This window comes from Brachypodium distachyon, chromosome 1 (assembly GCF_000005505.3).
Source record: "Brachypodium distachyon strain Bd21 chromosome 1, Brachypodium_distachyon_v3.0, whole genome shotgun sequence".
Taxonomy (NCBI): domain Eukaryota; kingdom Viridiplantae; phylum Streptophyta; class Magnoliopsida; order Poales; family Poaceae; genus Brachypodium; species Brachypodium distachyon.
This window is the reverse complement of record NC_016131.3, coordinates 7,918,093-7,936,539: the sequence shown is the minus strand read 5'-3', so window position 1 is coordinate 7,936,539 and position 18,447 is coordinate 7,918,093. Positions and strand designations below refer to the sequence as shown.

The 18,447-nt window shown below is 45.5% G+C and overlaps 2 protein-coding genes and 1 pseudogene across 2 annotated transcripts; 2 read left to right on the top strand and 1 right to left on the bottom strand.

The window, feature by feature from the left end:
• The first annotated feature begins 510 nt into the window (after positions 1–510).
• On the top strand, positions 511–4,795 carry LOC100829851 (beta-glucosidase 7). The gene is made up of 11 exons (XM_003559460.4): positions 511–896; positions 1,450–1,508; positions 2,201–2,276; positions 2,383–2,454; positions 2,548–2,635; positions 2,992–3,235; positions 3,504–3,619; positions 3,714–3,931; positions 4,020–4,051; positions 4,173–4,275; positions 4,350–4,795. The coding sequence occupies exons 1-11, from the start codon at positions 644–646 to the stop codon at positions 4,622–4,624; spliced, it is 1,536 nt and encodes a 511-aa protein (XP_003559508.1). The 5' UTR covers positions 511–643; the 3' UTR covers positions 4,625–4,795.
• Positions 4,796–5,938: 1,143 nt separating this feature from the next.
• LOC100821160 (eukaryotic peptide chain release factor subunit 1-3) lies at positions 5,939–9,057 on the bottom strand. The gene is made up of 3 exons (XM_003560637.4): positions 8,777–9,057; positions 6,356–7,785; positions 5,939–6,274 (listed from the first exon to the last, which is right to left on the bottom strand). The coding sequence occupies exon 2, from the start codon at positions 7,755–7,757 to the stop codon at positions 6,444–6,446; it is 1,314 nt and encodes a 437-aa protein (XP_003560685.1). The 5' UTR covers positions 7,758–7,785; positions 8,777–9,057; the 3' UTR covers positions 5,939–6,274; positions 6,356–6,443.
• A 5,301-nt stretch (positions 9,058–14,358) lies between these two features.
• On the top strand, positions 14,359–18,301 carry LOC100829042 (annotated as a pseudogene).
• Positions 18,302–18,447: the final 146 nt, after the last annotated feature.

Below are 18,447 nucleotides of genomic sequence, written 5' to 3'. Positions count from 1 at the left end.
AGATCCACAAGTTGACGACGACACCATGATGTGACGATCTCAAGTGTGGATCCACATTTCAGCGACTGAGACAGACATAAAATAATCGTGGGTGCGCGAAACAGAGATAGAAAAAGAAGCGACATTGCTTTCCTTCGGAGGCCGGTGCGGGCTGTCAGCTGTGGCTTGCGTTGGGAACAGAAATCTGGTGAAGCAGCTCGAGCTTACATCGATGCAGTAGCTTCTTTTATTTTTCCGTTGAGGCTATAACAAACGGTGGTGTTTCATTTGGACATTATCGAAAAGGAGCGCGCGCACGCACGCACGTACGAACGGCAAAGGTATGGTATGCGCCATGGCCAGGTTCGAGGTTTGTACGTACTGCCACCGCTAGCCGCGCCAGAACAATACGTGTCCCCGAGAGCGGACGACCCAACTGGGAGAGGCGTCTACTGGCCCATAAATTTCCGTTTCCGCCCTCGTCACTCACCTCACCGCAGAGCACATCGGCGGTGCAGCCCCACCCGCCGAATACGTCCAAACTCGACCGTCACCGAGGAGCAATTATTAGCAGGGTGCCACGCGCTCCCTCATAAATAGCAGCAGCCCAGGGTGGCTCTGGCACAGCGTGAATGTTTTACCAGTTGGCAGGGGAGAGATAGAGATGGCGAGGTCGACGACGACGGCGAGGTGGCTGCTGCTGCTTGCCCTGGTGGCCGCGTACCATGGAGGAGGGGCTTCCGTCCGTGCTGCCGCGGGCGCGGGCGCTGGCTCTCATTGGCTGGGCGGGCTGAGCCGGGCGTCGTTCCCCAAGGGCTTCGTCTTCGGGACGGCCACGTCAGCGTACCAGGTCGAGGGCATGGCCTTCTCCGGCGGCCGCGGGCCCTCCGTCTGGGACGCATTCGCGCACACCCCAGGTGCTCCCAAAGCCCCAGTTGCTATTGCTGCTTATTATTCTTACCACTTCTGTTGTGCTTCCCCTAAATCTTTGCTTCGAAACCGCTAGTAATATTAGTTTGCTCTACTGGCAGTGTTTACTGCTTACGAGAGTCCGGTAGATTTTCTGATAAGTTCTGAAGATCACACGTTTAAAATTGCCGATGTGGTACCAACCAAATAGGAAACCAGAAATCTAAATCACCGACGTCCCAAATCTCCACAGGCAGTGGGCCAACTTGAGCAAAATCCAAGCAGGCCGGGCAGCTTAGCATGGGCTGGAGAGTAAATGGGCTTTACATGGGCTCTCTGGGAGGGAAAATGGGAAGGGAGTTTACGCGTTTGGATGATGCCATTTAATTTGGATTGAACTGTGTGCATGTAACTGAAAACAGTTCGCTAGCGAATTGTTTTTTAAATTGTAACATCTTATTATTTAATACTGACATTTAAACAGGTTATTATTTCCTGATCTTGATCCATCAAACTCGTCCGTCCACAGTAATGTTTTCTTTTTTGTGTCGCAATGAACAGGAAATATTGTGGGGAATCAAAATGCAGACGTCACAACAGATCAATATCATCACTACAAGGTACTACTCCCTCCGATCCTAAATTGCTGTCGAAATATTACATAAATCTAGACGCCTTTTAAGAGTAGATAAATCCATATTTGGACAAATTAGAGACAAGAATTTAGAATCGGAGGGAATACATCCAAAGTAAACAAAGAGACATCTAGCAGTCCTAATGCCCACGGGATAATTTTCAGCCGTTACACTGTTACAGTAGTAGTTATAGCAACTTGCAGTAATTATATTTATGCATGATGACGATGTATAGAGGAGGATTCTATAACTAGTTGCATAACTTGCATTCGAGGCTCCTACTATAGAAACAGAACCAGCAATCCAACTTCTCCAAAACTAGTATTGTTGAAGCATTCTAGGTTGCTAGTCAAAAGGTCAATTCTTACTGGTTTTATGGTTCTTTAGACATCATGTTCTATTTGTCAATAGAAGCCAATGGCAGTGTCTATCTTCTTTTGTTAAGTGAAGAGATGTCTGACCGAGCTTTTTCTATGAGTGAAATTTCTGTAACCGTTCAAATTACACTGCATAGTTCACGGTTCACAAAGTTGAGCTGATTGATGTCTCCCGGTGCATTAATAACTGTAAATACTATATATGCATACCTTTCTTTTGGGAAAATATTAAATAATCACACCACAATTGCCAAGAAAGAATCCCAGGGACTTACGTTTAATCCTTTTATGCTGGCACAGGAAGATGTTAATCTCATGAAAGGATTAAATTTTGATGCCTACCGATTTTCTATCTCATGGTCCAGAATCTTCCCAGGTATCCTGAATTTTGCTGAAGTTGTAGCATGGTACTACATAGCTCTAATATTTTCCTGAATGAGCGCAACCTGTTTCCACCATTGATTCATCTTTGATTTCTGTAGATGGCGAAGGAAAAGTTAACGAAGAAGGTGTAGCGTATTACAACAATCTGATAGATTACTTGCTTCAGAAAGGTACAATATAACTAAGCATCTATTTCAACCTCTGAAACTTCCATGCGAACTCGAGTACACTAATATCTGACTGTTTACTTGAATATTAAGCAGGCATTACTCCTTATATCAATCTTTACCACTATGATCTCCCTCTTGCACTTGAGAAGAAGTATGGCGGATGGTTAAATGCAAAGACGGTGTAAGCGAAATTAGTATTCGATCTTTCTACCTACGCATGTGCCAGAATTGTGTTTTGCAGAGTTATTCTTGACTTATAGTTTGGAATTACAAGCATATGTGTGGAAACTAAATGGTTTATACAAACAAATAGTTATTCTTTGTATTACAATGTGACTATACATGTTGCATGGTGAAAGCACTGAGCATTACGCATGCAATTTTTTTTGTATGTTAATCCAAAAGTAAACTGCACAATAGACAAGCGCCACTATATGTTTATCTAGATAAATGCAGCATGCTATACCTCTAATGTGAAAGGTTGCACGATGAACATCGTGTGATTATCGACTTATCATCATGCTATTTGTTTTGCAGGGAACTATTCGCAGACTATGCTGACTTCTGTTTTAAGACCTTTGGCAATCGTGTAAAGCACTGGTTTACTTTCAATGAACCAAGGATAGTTGTGCTTGGTGGTTATGATGTAGGGTCCAATCCTCCTCAAAGGTGCACCAAATGCGCTGCCGGTGGGAACTCAGCAACAGAACCTTACATTGTGGCACATAATTTTATCTTAGCACATGGTTACGCAGTTGCAAGATACCGGAATAAGTATAAGGTATTTTCTTACTTGAACCAGCTGAAGAGTAAATTACAATGTGATTAGCCTTTGGAGTGTAATTTGGATTAAATTCTTAATTCTCTTACCAAATCAAGTGTGACAGGGTCAATGTGCCTCGACCATGGAAACAATGCCCCCAACATGATTTTGTGTTATTGTATCGTAGATCCAGGAAATGCATTACCATTATTTCCTTTATCTTGAGAGATATGTATCTCATGAATATCATGCTATCTATGCTTCTGATGGAATGACGTGAATGTAGGCAGCTCAGCAAGGGAAGGTTGGGATTGTTCTGGACTTCAATTGGTATGAAGCTCTCACCAATTCAACTGATGACGAAGCAGCAGCTCAAAGAGCCAGGGACTTCCATGTTGGTTGGTAAGGCCATACAAGTATCATCTGACAAGTCCCCTTAAATTTCAGATAGAAAGCATATCGTTGTTAATTTCATCAACGGTGGAACTGGATGCAGGTTTGTTGATCCACTAATAAATGGACACTACCCACAGATAATGCAAGACCTTGTGAAAGAGAGATTGCCCAGGTTCACTCCTGATGAAACTAAATTGGTCAATGGATCAGCAGACTATATTGGGATCAATCAATACACGGCTAACTACATCAAGGGGCAGAAACTGGTGCCGCAGAAGCCAACTAGCTACTCAGCCGATTGGCAGGTTACTTATGCTTGTGAGTTTCTTGCCTTAAACTGTACGTTTTACATCAATGCATTACAATAATATAGCCTAATTCACATGTTGTCGCCTAAATTTTGCAGCTGACCGTAACGGCATACCAATTGGACCAAAGGTATAAATGTAGCTAGTTAGCTGCAACCTTTCACATCTTCGTTTTCTTCCAACACTTCATATTTGCACTCTTGACATGGATATTAACATGATAGATCCTTGTCAATGCGGAATTTTTACAGGCAAATTCTAATTGGCTTTACATAGTCCCGACGGGGATGTACGGATGTGTGAACTACCTCAGGGAGAAGTATGGAAATCCAGCAGTCGTCATAACCGAAAACGGTACCGATACTGCTCCATGTATCTTCATTCTGTTCTCAACTTCATACCTCTTAATGTTGCCATCATGTCACCAGGTATGGATCAACCTGGGAACCTCACCCGCGATGAGTACCTGCACGATATCACCAGGATCCGGTACTACCGGAGTTACCTCGCCGAGCTGAAAAGGGCCATTGACGGCGGCGCTAATGTGCTTGGCTACTTTGCGTGGTCTCTCCTCGACAACTTTGAATGGATATCTGGCTACACATCCAAGTTCGGCATCGTCTATGTTGACTTCAACTCAACCAAACTCGAACGGCACCCGAAGGCTTCGGCCTACTGGTTCAGAGACATGCTGAAGGTCTAAAACTGATGGAGTGTCAGTGAGTTAGCCTAGCCTAATGCCATCATCATCCTATTGTGCTTGTTTGCCCACTGTTGTTTGGCTGGCATCACAATTCAGAGCTAGTTCTGCCCTGAGAGCTACAAAAAATGGAAATAAAATATGGCTCAATAATTCAGTCGTTCGGTACCTATCTATGATGGCCAGAATGGCATCCCTTTTGTTACATGAATTCTGAGCTGTGGTTGTCTTGTCAAGTGCTCGATCAGAAGAGTGTGATGTCGAGGAATCGTGTTTGATCATTTCTTTCTTCTTGGAGTTGGTTAACGGGTTAACCATTTAGCTAATATAGCCGGCTGAACAAACACCCCACCAAAATTAGGAGGCGCAGCTCCTAACCCAGAGGAAAGAAAACAAGCTCATCCGTCTCTGTCCGCTGCCTAAGTTTACCTTCCTCAGCACATCCATTCTGGCCTCGGCAGGAACACCACCGGATGAAACATGCATGAGCCAGACGCGCCCCACCTTGCATGCCAGCAGCCTCGACCACACACGTACGTGCAGCTCTGTCCTAAGCTCCATCCGCGCGCCACCGCCGTCGCGCCGTCGCCATGGCCACGGCGCTCGCCAAGGTCATTGCCCTCCTCGTCGTGACAGCCGCAGCGGTCACGCTGAGCTTCTTCTTCCGGTACCGGTGCCCGCACCTGCCATCCCCTTTCCTGGCCGGCGGGGAGCCGCTCCTGATCGTGGTGAGCAACGAGCAGCAGGTCGGCGAGGAGCTGGACATCGCCGACGGCAACGTGCAGCTGCTGTGTCACGGGTTCAGCGAGCACAACCTCAGCCGCGCCGCGTGGTCGGCGCGCGCCGACATCCCCAGCGGGGCCTCGGCACGCCTGCCGCTCCCCGCAGTGCGCGGGGACGAGGTGTTCGAGGTGCTGTGCTCCTACCGGGGCGCCAACCGGTGCTGGGCGCACGGCGTGCGCATGTTCTGGAACCCCGGCCACGACGTGCTCTTCTGCAGGGAGTACGCTGGCGGGTGCGAGGTCAGGTTCCGCAAGGACGGCGGCGTCGAGAAGCAGTACGGGACGGCGGGCAACAGGCCGCGGAGCGACACGCAGCCCCCCATATTCCTGGGCTTCGTGCCGGACTTCGACAACGCCAGGGACGGCGGCTGCGCGTCCGCCAGCTGCATCGGCAGGAGGCTCAACAGGGTCATCGGCTGCGAGAGCTGCTGCGACGATTCCTGCGGGGGATGGGAGAAGGCAACGGCAAACAAATCATGATATCCATGTGCGTTTGTAGGACATGCTTATGGTTTCTGTATCATTGTAGAGTATATAATGTCACAACTGATGAATAGGAAAGAAAAAAAGTTCACTTCAATCGCAATCCAATACAACCTCCCCACATGGCAACAGGTAAAAACAGCACCTACGCAAGGTGCAACAGCAGTAGTAGATTACAATTAAGTCAAGAACACAAATTTAGGGCAGACAGTTTGCCATGCTCTACCATTGGACCACTTGCTAAAAATCCAGCATTTGACAGAACAGCAGAATTGGAGATAACAACCAGCTTTGGTTTGATTAGCTCTCATCGCGATAGAGGAATTGTGATATTTTAGTCTTGAAAAAGCATAATATGAAGCCAACCAGCCTCCATCAGTCTCTGGGTCTGAAAATAGGACAAGAGAGTTTCAGAAATCATGTAACTAGCAATGGAATTATAAGCTCATGCATAGGAAACAAAGCATACAGCTTCTTTGAAGCGCTCTGGAGCAAATAGTCGAGCAAAACTCAGAATCAATCGTGATGATTGCATCAGGCCTGTGACTGATTAGTTGCTAATCAGAATCTTCGTAAACACCCTCATCATCATCAAGGTCATCAAATGAACGAATGTCCAGCTGATAGCGCAGGATGCCACCAATGCCACCAAATCCTCTACAAAACTGCGAGCCCTCTTGAGATTTATTGGTAACAAATTCAAGCGTGCACCCAAACTTCTTGTATTCGTTAGCAAACCATTCCAGAAGTGAGGTTTTCTCCTGAACTTCCAACTCAGCATTGGTAGTTTCATCACGGAAATTACTCTGGTCAGCCTCTTGGTCTTTATTCAGATGCTTTATGATAATTTCTGCAGTAACACTATGCTTAAGCACATATCTATTGACATCAAGGTTTTCCCACACCATCAAAGTTTCAACAGCACCCATTTCAAGAGCCTTTAGGGTATCATCAACACCAAAGACATACTTCCCAGTATCTTGGCTAATCTCTTCAAAGTACTTCCCAATCAACTTTTTCTCCTGTATGAACTTCACATTTGCTAGAATCTCAGCTGACAACTCAATGGCTTGGTTGAAACCATTCTCGCCACCATACGAAACATCAACCACATTAAGTATTTTGGTCTGAAGACGTTGATCAAACATGTCAGATTGGCTCAGTTCTGTTTTAAAATCAGCAGAACCAGCCAATATCAATCCGGCAACATTAGGCTGGCTGGTAGCTGGGTTGATGAAGAACTGAGTAGCAAGTTCAGCTGTCTTTCGAACATAGTTATGACGCTTTTCCATACGAAGCCGGGCAAAACGCAGAGCAGATTGCCCACCTCTTCCATGCTTCTTTGGGAGATCAACACTGAATTTGTGAAGCACTTCACGAGTATTGCCACTAAGTGTGCCAAAAAGAGTTCCATTACCATCCATAATGATGAAGCCAAACTTGTCGTCAGATTCCAAGAGCTCATTCAAGGCTTCAGTGTGGAACTTGTTGTCACAAAGGTACAAGGATGCATTGATAGGCTTGAATGGCTCAAAATCAATTGTAACCTTCTTTTCCTTGCCATCATCAGTGACAATTGTTCCGGTGTAGAGAACTAAGCCATTCGGGGGAACTCTGTTATACAGCTTCAGCCTCTGCTGAGCTGAGGTGATGGCTGCCAAAACAGATTGACGATTGACCCTACTCTTAATGTTTGAAGCAGTACCATATTCATCACCTAACATCTTGGTTACACGGGAAACTTGATCACGTGGAGGCATAATCAGAGAGATCATGCTTGTGCCATTGCCTCTAGCAGACTCAAGTCCCTTGATCAGCTTCTTAATCTTCCACATCTCAATGTTCTTGTCGGTTTCATGACTGTCAGACATCTCGACAAAAGCAGAGTACTCGATTCACCTACAGAATACAAAAACTATCAAGTTTAAGAAAGAGCATGAAGTGCGAGCAGATTGAAAACAAGTGATGCAAAATGGAATCCATGATATTACTAGGAAATTGACTTTAGGTTGCCTGTTTATCCTATGCTTCTGCACGATAATTGTACTTAAATGCCAGGAGAATTAAATCCAACATGCGATCTGCGTCAGCTTTTAGACAGAATACAATCGTAGCTATGGATAACTGTGCAAGGTCTACAAATTAGCCAGGGCAGCAAGCCGAAAAAATTAAATACCATATAGGAGCTATCAAATCAAGCAATGACAGACAACCCAGGAATCGCAAGCTATCTTCTTCAAACGAAGACGCAAAGCAAGCTCTGCCCATTTCATTATGAAGTGGAAAATAATACAATCTTCCAAGAAGCAGGAAGAAGCATGTGGCCCTTGAAGGACCTTAAACCAATTCTAAACACAGATACTACATGTCCATTACATGTAGACCTCCAATTTCTTAAGCTTGAGATTCTAAACATAAACATTGCACAGGGCAGCACTGCAGCAGGGGCGGAGCTACAGCAGTACAAGGGCATACATCTGTACACTCTATAGTTTTGGCGAACAAAATTGGTTATGCTAATATAAAATACGTTGAACAATAATTCGAAAATTGTTTCAACCAAGCAGACGACTCATTATTCTCTAACTCCCTCCTCATTTTCTCCCCCAAGATCCCGTTCATCCAGCCCAACATGCAAAAACACAACCGGCTACTATTACAGGATCACCAATCGGAAAGAAAATCAATCAGAGTCCCCTCATTTATCGGGGCTCCTCATCCCCGCTAGTCAACTCTAGTGAAAAAGAACTCTAGCGACGGCTCGCCGCTCCTCATCCTGCCAGGGCACCAAGACCCAACCGCTCGCGCCCCCCGGAATCTTCACTAGCACAACCACGGCTCCACTCGGAAGTCGTCTCGCAGTAGGGGATAGGGAGCTGTCGAGCCATACCTTGTCGCGCCGCCGCTAATGACCCGCCGCGCCGGATATGGAGGGAGCGCGATGGCTTGAGGACGAGGGATGGCGGCTGGAAAGGGAGGGAGGGAGGAAGCGTCGATTTGAGGACGGGGTAGGGGCGGCGATTCGCGGAAAGGGACAGCCGGACAGGGAGGTCGGGGCGGTGCTGTGTTTATATCCCCAGATCTGATCTGTAGCAGGAAAGCGGGATCGGAGCAGGGGAAGAAGAGAAGAACAGCAGATAAGATAGAGCAGAGCCAGGGTGAGGTTATTTCTGACTTTCTGTGCACCCTGCGTGAGGTATATTATAAACTTTGATTTTCTGAGCATATTTATCGATAAAAATATCGACCTCTATGAATGTATTATAAACTATGTTGCCAGGGATAAAATAAATTACTCTTTCTTCAAGATATATTTAAATTACAAACACAACTCTATATTAGTGGCATTTGTTACTAACTTTATCTCAACTGCAGCGCCTAACATCACCATTCACCGTTATCTTTGAGGTACATTTTCGGCATCCGTCCATCTTGGATGGATGAAACTCCTCATTCACCCGTGTCCTCTTTCCCTCGGTCGCCCCGTCCTCCTCCTCCCCATGGATGTCGCCCGGTGAAAATTCATAGCCGGCTTGTCCGACCGGACGACGCCATCATCTTGGGCGACGTTCTCTCCTCTCTTTTGTTTTTACGAAATGACCATCAGTGGGTTATATTCATTGTTAAAGACGCCGCCGGAAGAATCCAACAGCGGGAAAGTGATCCAGTTTATGAGGAAAACCGAACCTGAAAACCATAGGGAGAACAGTTAATTAAGGGAAAACCGGTTTTGAGGTTTCACCCCTCGGTTATTGCATATATATGGCCGTCATCAACAAGGGTTCGTGTTTGGGGGGTGCCACAAATCCTTTGCCGCGGTGTTTTGTAACAACGACGGTATAGATGTAGAGAGCGGTGCTTCCCTTTCCTTGCTTATCGTCTAAATCAAACATTTCTCCTCAGTCCTCACTAATATGTTGGTCATCCGTTGTGGCTTTCTTTTTGCGGTCAGTTGTTGTGGCGAGTTATTCTTCGGTAGCCATTTGTGGTGAAGTCTGCCGGATCGCGGTGTTGATGGTGATGACAATAACGTCGAGGTAATTGGCGTTGAATGACTTTTTCACAAGAGTGTGTCTCTCTTAACTGAGCATCAAACTTTCTTCTTAGTTGTAATAATAGTTAATTGAAAATGCAATTTGTCCTAGGTAAAGAAAAGTAACACGTTCCTGTAAAAAAAGAGTAACACACAGACACTAGAGTACCGGCGTCAACATGTCTTCTGAGTACTCGGATAGACAATCCACCGTTCCTCGGATTTGACCAACTTACTAGAGAAAATGAGTATAAAAAACAATTCCCTAGAGAAGATGGATTAAGACAGATAAAAGGACTAGATATCCTATTCAAATAGTTCCGTGTCATAAAATTTGGAATTATTTTTTGGGTTTTGCAATGTATAAGTTGCTTCATTTTTAGTTAGAGACAATTTGATTCCTCAGGCATGGGATATGATTTGTGCTTTAAGATTCAAAAAGATGATGAAAAAAGAAAGGTAAAGTAAGATCTTGATACTAATTCAACGGTTCTGATTCGTCAACTTAGATTTAAACTTTTTGCTTAAAAATCAGGCAACTTAGATAGCCACACCCTTATTTTTTACGTTCTTAAATATATGTTTTCATTTTACTGTTTATAACGAAAACAGGTGCTCGTGGGTACGTAGAGTGGTTTAAATGATACTTCAATTTCAACAAAGTTGAGAAAGTATCGGATGGAAACCACCCTTCACGTGAAACATGCAAACCGAAATATTAGCTGGTAGATCAAAGATGTCTGGCATCAGATAAAGCATTCACAATTTTTCATTTAGACCCTTAAGTTTGTTTTCTACTCCACCAATGTCTCTACGATATTTTTTCCATCCACACCCTTGAGTTTTGTTAAAATCCACCAACGGTTTGGCAAAAAATATCTCATTAATTTTATTGATATTTGATTCCAATTTAATTCATATTTAGTTAACATATCATTGTTTTATTGATATATTATTAAAATTCCATTGATACATTATTGATATTTTCATTATCATATATTATTTCATCGATTTGATACATCATTGATATTCCATAACGTATATTATCTCATTGATATATCATTGAGATTTGTTCACATTTCATTAACATATTTAGTATCGTTGCTATTTCAATAGAAATATCCGTGTATTCGTTACTACTACCTCTGATCCATAATAAGTACGTGTCGCTGATTTAGTACAACACTTATTATGGATCAGAGGAATATTTCATTAGAAATATGATACTCCCTCCTTTTCACAAAGAATGGCACGCACGCGTTTTTCAAGATTTTACTTTGACCAACAATTAGACTAATGATTTGAATGTTTTGTGCTACAAAAACTATGTCATTGGATTCGTATTTCAAAAACCTTTTCAACAATATAAATTTGTAACATATAACCTACATATATTTGTGTAATCGTTGGTCAAAATTCGATCTCGAAAAGCGTGGGCGCCATTCTTTGTGAAATGGAGGGAGTATCATTGTGCTTCTTCTTGGTCCATACATCTTGTGTCGAATGGCTAATATTTGGTTTCATGTTTTCATGGAAAGGATTGTTCTCTCAACAAAGTTCTAGGGAGACTTGAGTGTGAGCTGGCCGAGTGCACTATACCACTAAAACAACGACAAGTACTTAGGATCGGAGGGAGTAACATGTTTGGGATCCCAACATGTTTTCAGTGCAGATAAATTTCGGTAGCATGGACGGGTGCATTCTAGGCTCATATAAGATGGAGGTGAAGAAACTGTCTCCCTCGGCGATAGCTGTGGGTGGGAGATTTTGGAGACAAATCATCCCATGTAACGTTAGTGATTTTATATTTTTCTCTTAAAATCGGAGCTACTCCCCATTTACATTAACATGTAGATCCACATGTTGACGACTACTCCGTACCACATAATGTGACAATCTCAAGTGCGGATCCATATTTCAGTGACTGAGGCAGAGAGAGAAAATAATCATAGATGCGCGAAACACGGAGAGAAAAAGAGACGACATTGCTTTCCTACGGAGGCCGGTGCGGGTTGTGGCTTGCGTTGGGAACAGAAATCTAGTAAAGTGGCTCGAGCTTACATCGATGCAGTAGCTTCTTTTTTCCGTTGAGGCTAAAGGGCAAGTGGGCAACTCCAGCCGAGCGACGCAAATGGGCCTCCGCGGTTTGTTCGGGTCGAAATGGACAAAACGCGTCGCCCCGCGGGGCGACCCATTTCCGCGCATTGATGTGCGGACGGTCGGTTCGGTCCGCCGAGACACGCCAACCCAAATCTGGTCCGGCTTTGCGTCGCGTGCGGATGTCGAAGACGAGCGCAGGGGCGTCCGTGCACGCTCAACCCTGGCCTGCCTGTCTGTGAGCGGGGACCAAATTCATCCTCCCCACCCACTTCTTCTTCCCCCGCCCTTCTCGTGTGACCTGGCCATGGCGGACGAAATAATTGGCGCCACTCCTCCCGCCGCCACTCTTGCCGGCACCGGCCCCCTACCCTCCCTTGCAACCGCCGGTCCAGCTATTGCTCCCGGCGCCGCCCCCGGCAAGGAGAAGCTCAAGAAGCCGAATAGGGAGATGACCCCGGAAGAGAGGGCCATAGAGTCCAAGAAGAGGGGGCAGCGGCGGGTGCGTAGCCGAGCCCCGTGAGGCAGAGCAAGTTGCCGCCCTTGCGAAACAAAGGGAGGATGCCTTGCGGACCTCCTGCTCCTAGGCAAAGCTACGCCCTCCCCCCCCCCCCCCCCCCGCGCGCGCGTACCTGTCCGACGACGCCTTTTGCTCAGGGCGCGCCGCCGGTCGGTTCCTCCTCCGACTCGCCGGATACCGCAAACTGGGCACCATCTACGCCCATCATCGACTTCAACGCATCCCCCTCGACGACGACACCAGTTCTGCTGAGCAAGGTGCCACGTCCTATCCCTACCTCCTCAATTCCGCCTGGCCGCAACCTATTCGATGAAATGCCAACCACGGCTGACCCGAGCAACCCGGAGTACTTCATGGATCCGGACCAGATCATGGAGGACATCATCAGCAACACGAAGGCCAGGGAGAGGAGGACCTATGCGAGCAGTGGGGTGAGGACACACAGGACGGCGTGAACTTAGACTCCGAGCTCTTGTATGCTGATGCCCTCGAGCACGCGGCCCGGCTACAGAAGAAGGGCAAAAGCAAGCGGAGAGCAGCCTACACCGAGTGTGAGGACAAGCTGCTGTGCGAGGCCTGGCTCGAAATTGGACATGATCCAATTTGCGGTGCCGAGCAAAAAGGGCAAGCTTATTGGAAGCGGATCTTCGGTTGCTTCAACGAGCAACGGCAATTCCCACCCCATAGCTTTGCATCCGACCGAGGCGAATTGTCCCTTCAAAAGAGATGGGGGCTCATGCAACAAGAATGCAACAAGTTCGCGGGCGCCAACGATCATGTGACGGTCATGCCTCTTAGCGGCGTCGGCGACAAGGACTTGGTAAGTGAAAATTTTATGTCCTCGTCCTCATGAATCCATGTGTGCCGACCTCATGAATGGTCCGCTGTTTGTAGTCCTTCCAAGGATCAAGGAAGCCGAGGTCGCTATGCTAGCCGAGGAAGCAAGGATCATGACGGCCGACTTGAGCCTTCTTGACCCTGATCGGCGATCTTGGTTCGAGGCCAGGAGGAAGATGATACAAGAGCGAGATGCGGTCTGGCCATCTAGTTGATCGCCCTCATTTTGTGCCAAAGCCAGGATTTTTTTTGGTTTGTAAAGAACTATGGTTGTCTGCCAGTGAGGGTTAAACATTGAAATGTTCGTTTGCTTATTAATTTGCTTACTAATTTGGCCAGCGATTAGCCACAATTGTTGCCGGCGGCCAAAGAACAAGGGATGTGCCGCACACACGGGAGGGGAGGCATTTGAAATTGGACGTAAAAAATGGGTCGTCCAAATTGCGTCGCAGCACTGGGAAGATGGGGGATCCAAAAACGACCAAGGCCGGGCACGGGAGGGATTTGCGGTCTGCGACCCAAACGGACAAAACCGGACAAAAAAAGATCCGTTTAGATCGGCCCGCTGGAGTTGCCCTTAACAAAGGTGGTGTTTTATTTAACAAACAGTGGGTGTTTCATTTGAACATTATCGAAAAGGAACGCGCGCACGCATGTACGAACGGCAAAGTTATGGTATGCGCCATGGCCAGGCAGACGCGCTAGCCGCGCCAGAACAATACGTATCCCCGAGAGCGGACGACCCAACTGGGAGAGGCGTCTACTGGCCCACAAATTTCCGTTCCCGCCCTCGTCACTCACCTCACCGCAGAGCACATCGGCGGTGCAGCCCCACCCGCCGAATACGTCCAAACTCGACCGCGCATACATTACACGGCCAAATATCCCCAGCGCCCAACAACACAGGTACTCACAGTCACCGAGGAGCAATTATTAGCAGGGTGCCACGCGCTCCCTCGTAAATAGCAGCAGCCCAGGGTGGCTCTGGCACAGCGTGTTTTACCTGTTTGTAGGGGAGATATAGAGATGGCGAGGTCGACGACGGCGAGGTGGCTGCTGCTGCTTGCCCTGGTGGCCGCGTACCATGGAGGAGGGGCTTCCGTCCGGGCTGCCGTGGGCGCTGGCGCTCATTGGCTGGGCGGGCTGAGCCAGGCGTCGTTCCCCAAGGGCTTCGTCTTCGGGACGGCCACGTCGGCGTACCAGGTCGAGGGCATGGCCTTCTCCGACGGCCGCGGGCCCTCCGTCTGGGACGCATTCGCGCACACCCCAGGTGCTCCCAAAGCCCCAATTGCTATTGCTGCTTATTATGCTTACCACTTCTGTTGTGCTTACTGCTTACGAGAGTCCGGTAGATTTTCTGATAAGGTCTGAAGATCACATGTTTAAAATTGTGTGGTACCAACCAAATAGGAAACTAGAAATCTAAATCACCGACGTCCCAAATCTCTCGTCAGATTATTTTTTTTTGTTTGTTTTTTGAGGGGAAATCTCTCGTCAGATGTTCTTCTGCACACACGCAGTGGCCCAGCTTGAGCAAAATCCAAGCAGGCCAGACAGCTTAGCATGTGCTGGAGAGTAAATGGGCTTTACATGGGTTCTCTGGGAAGAAAAATGCCAAGGGAGTTTACGTGTTTGGAATGGATGATGCCATTTAATTTGGATTGAACTGCGTGCATGTAACTGAAAACAGTGTTCTAGCGAATTGTTTTTTAAAATTGTAACATCTTATTATTTAATACTGACATTTAAACAGGTTATTATTTCCTGATCTGGAGCCATCAAACTCGTCCGTCCACAGTAACATTTTCTTATTTTGTGTCGCAATGAACAGGAAATATTGTGGGGAATCAAAATGCAGACTGTCACAACAGATCAATATCATCACTACAAGGTACTACTCCCTCCGTTCCATAAAGATTGGCACGGTTTTAAACCAGAGCTAGTTCAAAACCGTTCCAATCTTCATGGAACGGAGGAAGTATGTCCGAAGTAAAGAAAGACACATCTAGTAGTCCTTATGCCCACGGGATAATTTTCAGACGTTACAGCAGTAGTTGCATTCGAGCCTCCTGCTATACAAACAGAACCAGCAATCCAAATTCTCCAAAACTAGTATTGTTGGAGCATTCTAGGTTGCTAGTCAAAACGTCAATTCTTACTGGTTTTATGGTTCTTTAGCCATCATGTTCATTTGTCAATAGAAGCCAATGGCAATGTCTATCTTCTTTTGTTAAGTGAAGAGATGTCTGACCAAGCTTTTTCTATCAGTGAAATTTCTGTAACCGTTCAAATTACACTGCATAGTTCACAGTTCACAAAGTTGAGCTGATTGACCTCTCCCAATGCATTAATAACTGTAAATACTATATATGCATACCTTTCTTTTGGGGAAATATTAAATAATCACACCAGAATTGCCAAGAAAGAATCCCAGGGACTTACGTTTTTATGCTGGCACAGGAAGATGTTAATCTCATGAAAGGATTAAATTTTGATGCCTACCGATTTTCTATCTCATGGTCCAGAATCTTCCCAGGTATACTGAATTTTGCTGAAGTTGTAGCATGCTACTACATAGCTCTAATATTTTCCTGAATGAGCGCAACCTGTTTCCACCATTGATTCATCTTTGATTTCTGTAGATGGCGAAGGAAAAGTTAACGAAGAAGGTGTAGCGTATTACAACAATCTGATAGATTACTTGCTTCAGAAAGGTACAATATAACTAAGCATCTATTTCAACCTCTGAAACTTCCATGCGAACTCGAGTACACTAATATCTGAATGTTTACTTGAATATTAAGCAGGCATTACTCCTTATATCAATCTTTACCACTATGATCTCCCTCTTGCACTTGAGAAGAAGTATGGCGGATGGTTAAATGCAAAGACGGTGTAAACGAAATTAGTATTCGATCTTTCTACCTACGCATGTGCCAGAATTGTGTTTTGCAGAGTTATTCTTGACTTATAGTTTGGAATTACAAGCATATGTGTGGAAACTAAATGGTTTATACAAACAAATAGTTATTCTTTGTATTACAATGTGACTATACATGTTGCATGGTGAAAGCACTGAGCATTACGCATGCAATTTTTTTTGTATGTTAATCCAAAAGTAAACACAATAGACAAGCGCCACTATATGTTTATCTAGATAAATGCAGCATGCTATACCTCTAATGTGAAAGGTTGCACGATGAACATCGTGTGATTATCGACTTATCATCATGCTATTTGTTTTGCAGGGAACTATTCGCAGACTATGCTGACTTCTGTTTTAAGACCTTTGGCAATCGTGTAAAGCACTGGTTTACTTTCAATGAACCAAGGATAGTTGTGCTTGGTGGTTATGATGTAGGGTCCAATCCTCCTCAAAGGTGCACCAAATGCGCTGCCGGTGGGAACTCAGCAACAGAACCTTACATTGTGGCACATAATTTTATCTTAGCACATGGTTACGCAGTTGCAAGATACCGGAATAAGTATAAGGTATTTTCTTACTTGAACCAGCTGAAGAGTAAATTACAATGTGATTAGCCTTTGGAGTGTAATTTGGATTAAATTCTTAATTCTCTTACCAAATCAAGTGTGACAGGGTCAATGTGCCTCGACCATGGAAACAATGCCCCCAACATGATTTTGTGTTATTGTATCGTAGATCCAGGAAATGCATTACCATTATTTCCTTTATCTTGAGAGATATGTATCTCATGAATATCATGCTATCTATGCTTCTGATGGAATGACGTGAATGTAGGCAGCTCAGCAAGGGAAGGTTGGGATTGTTCTGGACTTCAATTGGTATGAAGCTCTCACCAATTCAACTGATGACGAAGCAGCAGCTCAAAGAGCCAGGGACTTCCATGTTGGTTGGTAAGGCCATACAAGTATCATCTGACAAGTCCCCTTAAATTTCAGATAGAAAGCATATCGTTGTTAATTTCATCAACGGTGGAACTGGATGCAGGTTTGTTGATCCACTAATAAATGGACACTACCCACAGATAATGCAAGACCTTGTGAAAGAGAGATTGCCCAGGTTCACTCCTGATGAAACTAAATTGGTCAATGGATCAGCAGACTATATTGGGATCAATCAATACACGGCTAACTACATCAAGGGGCAGAAACTGGTGCCGCAGAAGCCAACTAGCTACTCAGCCGATTGGCAGGTTACTTATGCTTGTGAGTTTCTTGCCTTAAACTGTACGTTTTACATCAATGCATTACAATAATATAGCCTAATTCACATGTTGTCGCCTAAATTTTGCAGCTGACCGTAACGGCATACCAATTGGACCAAAGGTATAAATGTAGCTAGTTAGCTGCAACCTTTCACATCTTCGTTTTCTTCCAACACTTCATATTTGCACTCTTGACATGGATATTAACATGATAGATCCTTGTCAATGCGGAATTTTTACAGGCAAATTCTAATTGGCTTTACATAGTCCTGACGGGGATGTACGGATGCGTGAACTACCTCAGGGAGAAGTATGGAAATCCAGCAGTCGTCATAACCGAAAACGGTACCGATACTGCTCCATGTATCTTCGAATGGATCAACCTGGGAACCTCACCCGTGATGAGTACCTGCACGATATCACCAGGATTCGGTACTACCGGAGTTACCTCGCCGAGCTGAAAAGGGCCATTGACGGCGGCGCTAATGTGCTTGGCTACTTTGCGTGGTCTCTCCTCGACAACTTTAACTCAACCGAACTTGAACGGCACCCGAAGGCTTTGGCCTACTGGTTCAGAGACATGCTGAAGGTCTGAAACTGATGGAGTGCCCATGAGTTAGCCTAGCCTAGCCTAATGCCATCATCATCCTATTGTGCTTGTTTGCCCACTGTTGTTTGGCTGGCATCACAATTCAGAGCTTGCCCTGAGAGCTACAAAAAATGGAAATAAAAGATGGCACAATAATTCAGTCGTTCGGTATCTATCTATGATGGCCAGAATGGCATCCCTTTTTTACATGAATTCTGAGCTGTTGTTGTCTTGTCAAGTGCTCGATCAGAACTCAGAAGAGTGTGATGTCGAGGAATCGTGTTTGGTCTTTCTTGTT

Excerpts from the sequence above, each read along its gene's own strand:
- LOC100829851 (XM_003559460.4), top strand. The coding sequence starts at position 644 with ATGGCGAGGTCGACGACGACGGCGAGGTGGCTGCTGCTGCTTGCCCTG. Across the intron at positions 3,620-3,713 it reads AGGGACTTCCATGTTGGTTG|GTTTGTTGATCCACTAATAA; the intron begins GTAAGGCCATAC and ends AACTGGATGCAG. Across the intron at positions 3,932-4,019 it reads TTGGCAGGTTACTTATGCTT|CTGACCGTAACGGCATACCA; the intron begins GTGAGTTTCTTG and ends TAAATTTTGCAG.
- LOC100821160 (XM_003560637.4), bottom strand. The coding sequence starts at position 7,757 with ATGTCTGACAGTCATGAAACCGACAAGAACATTGAGATGTGGAAGATT.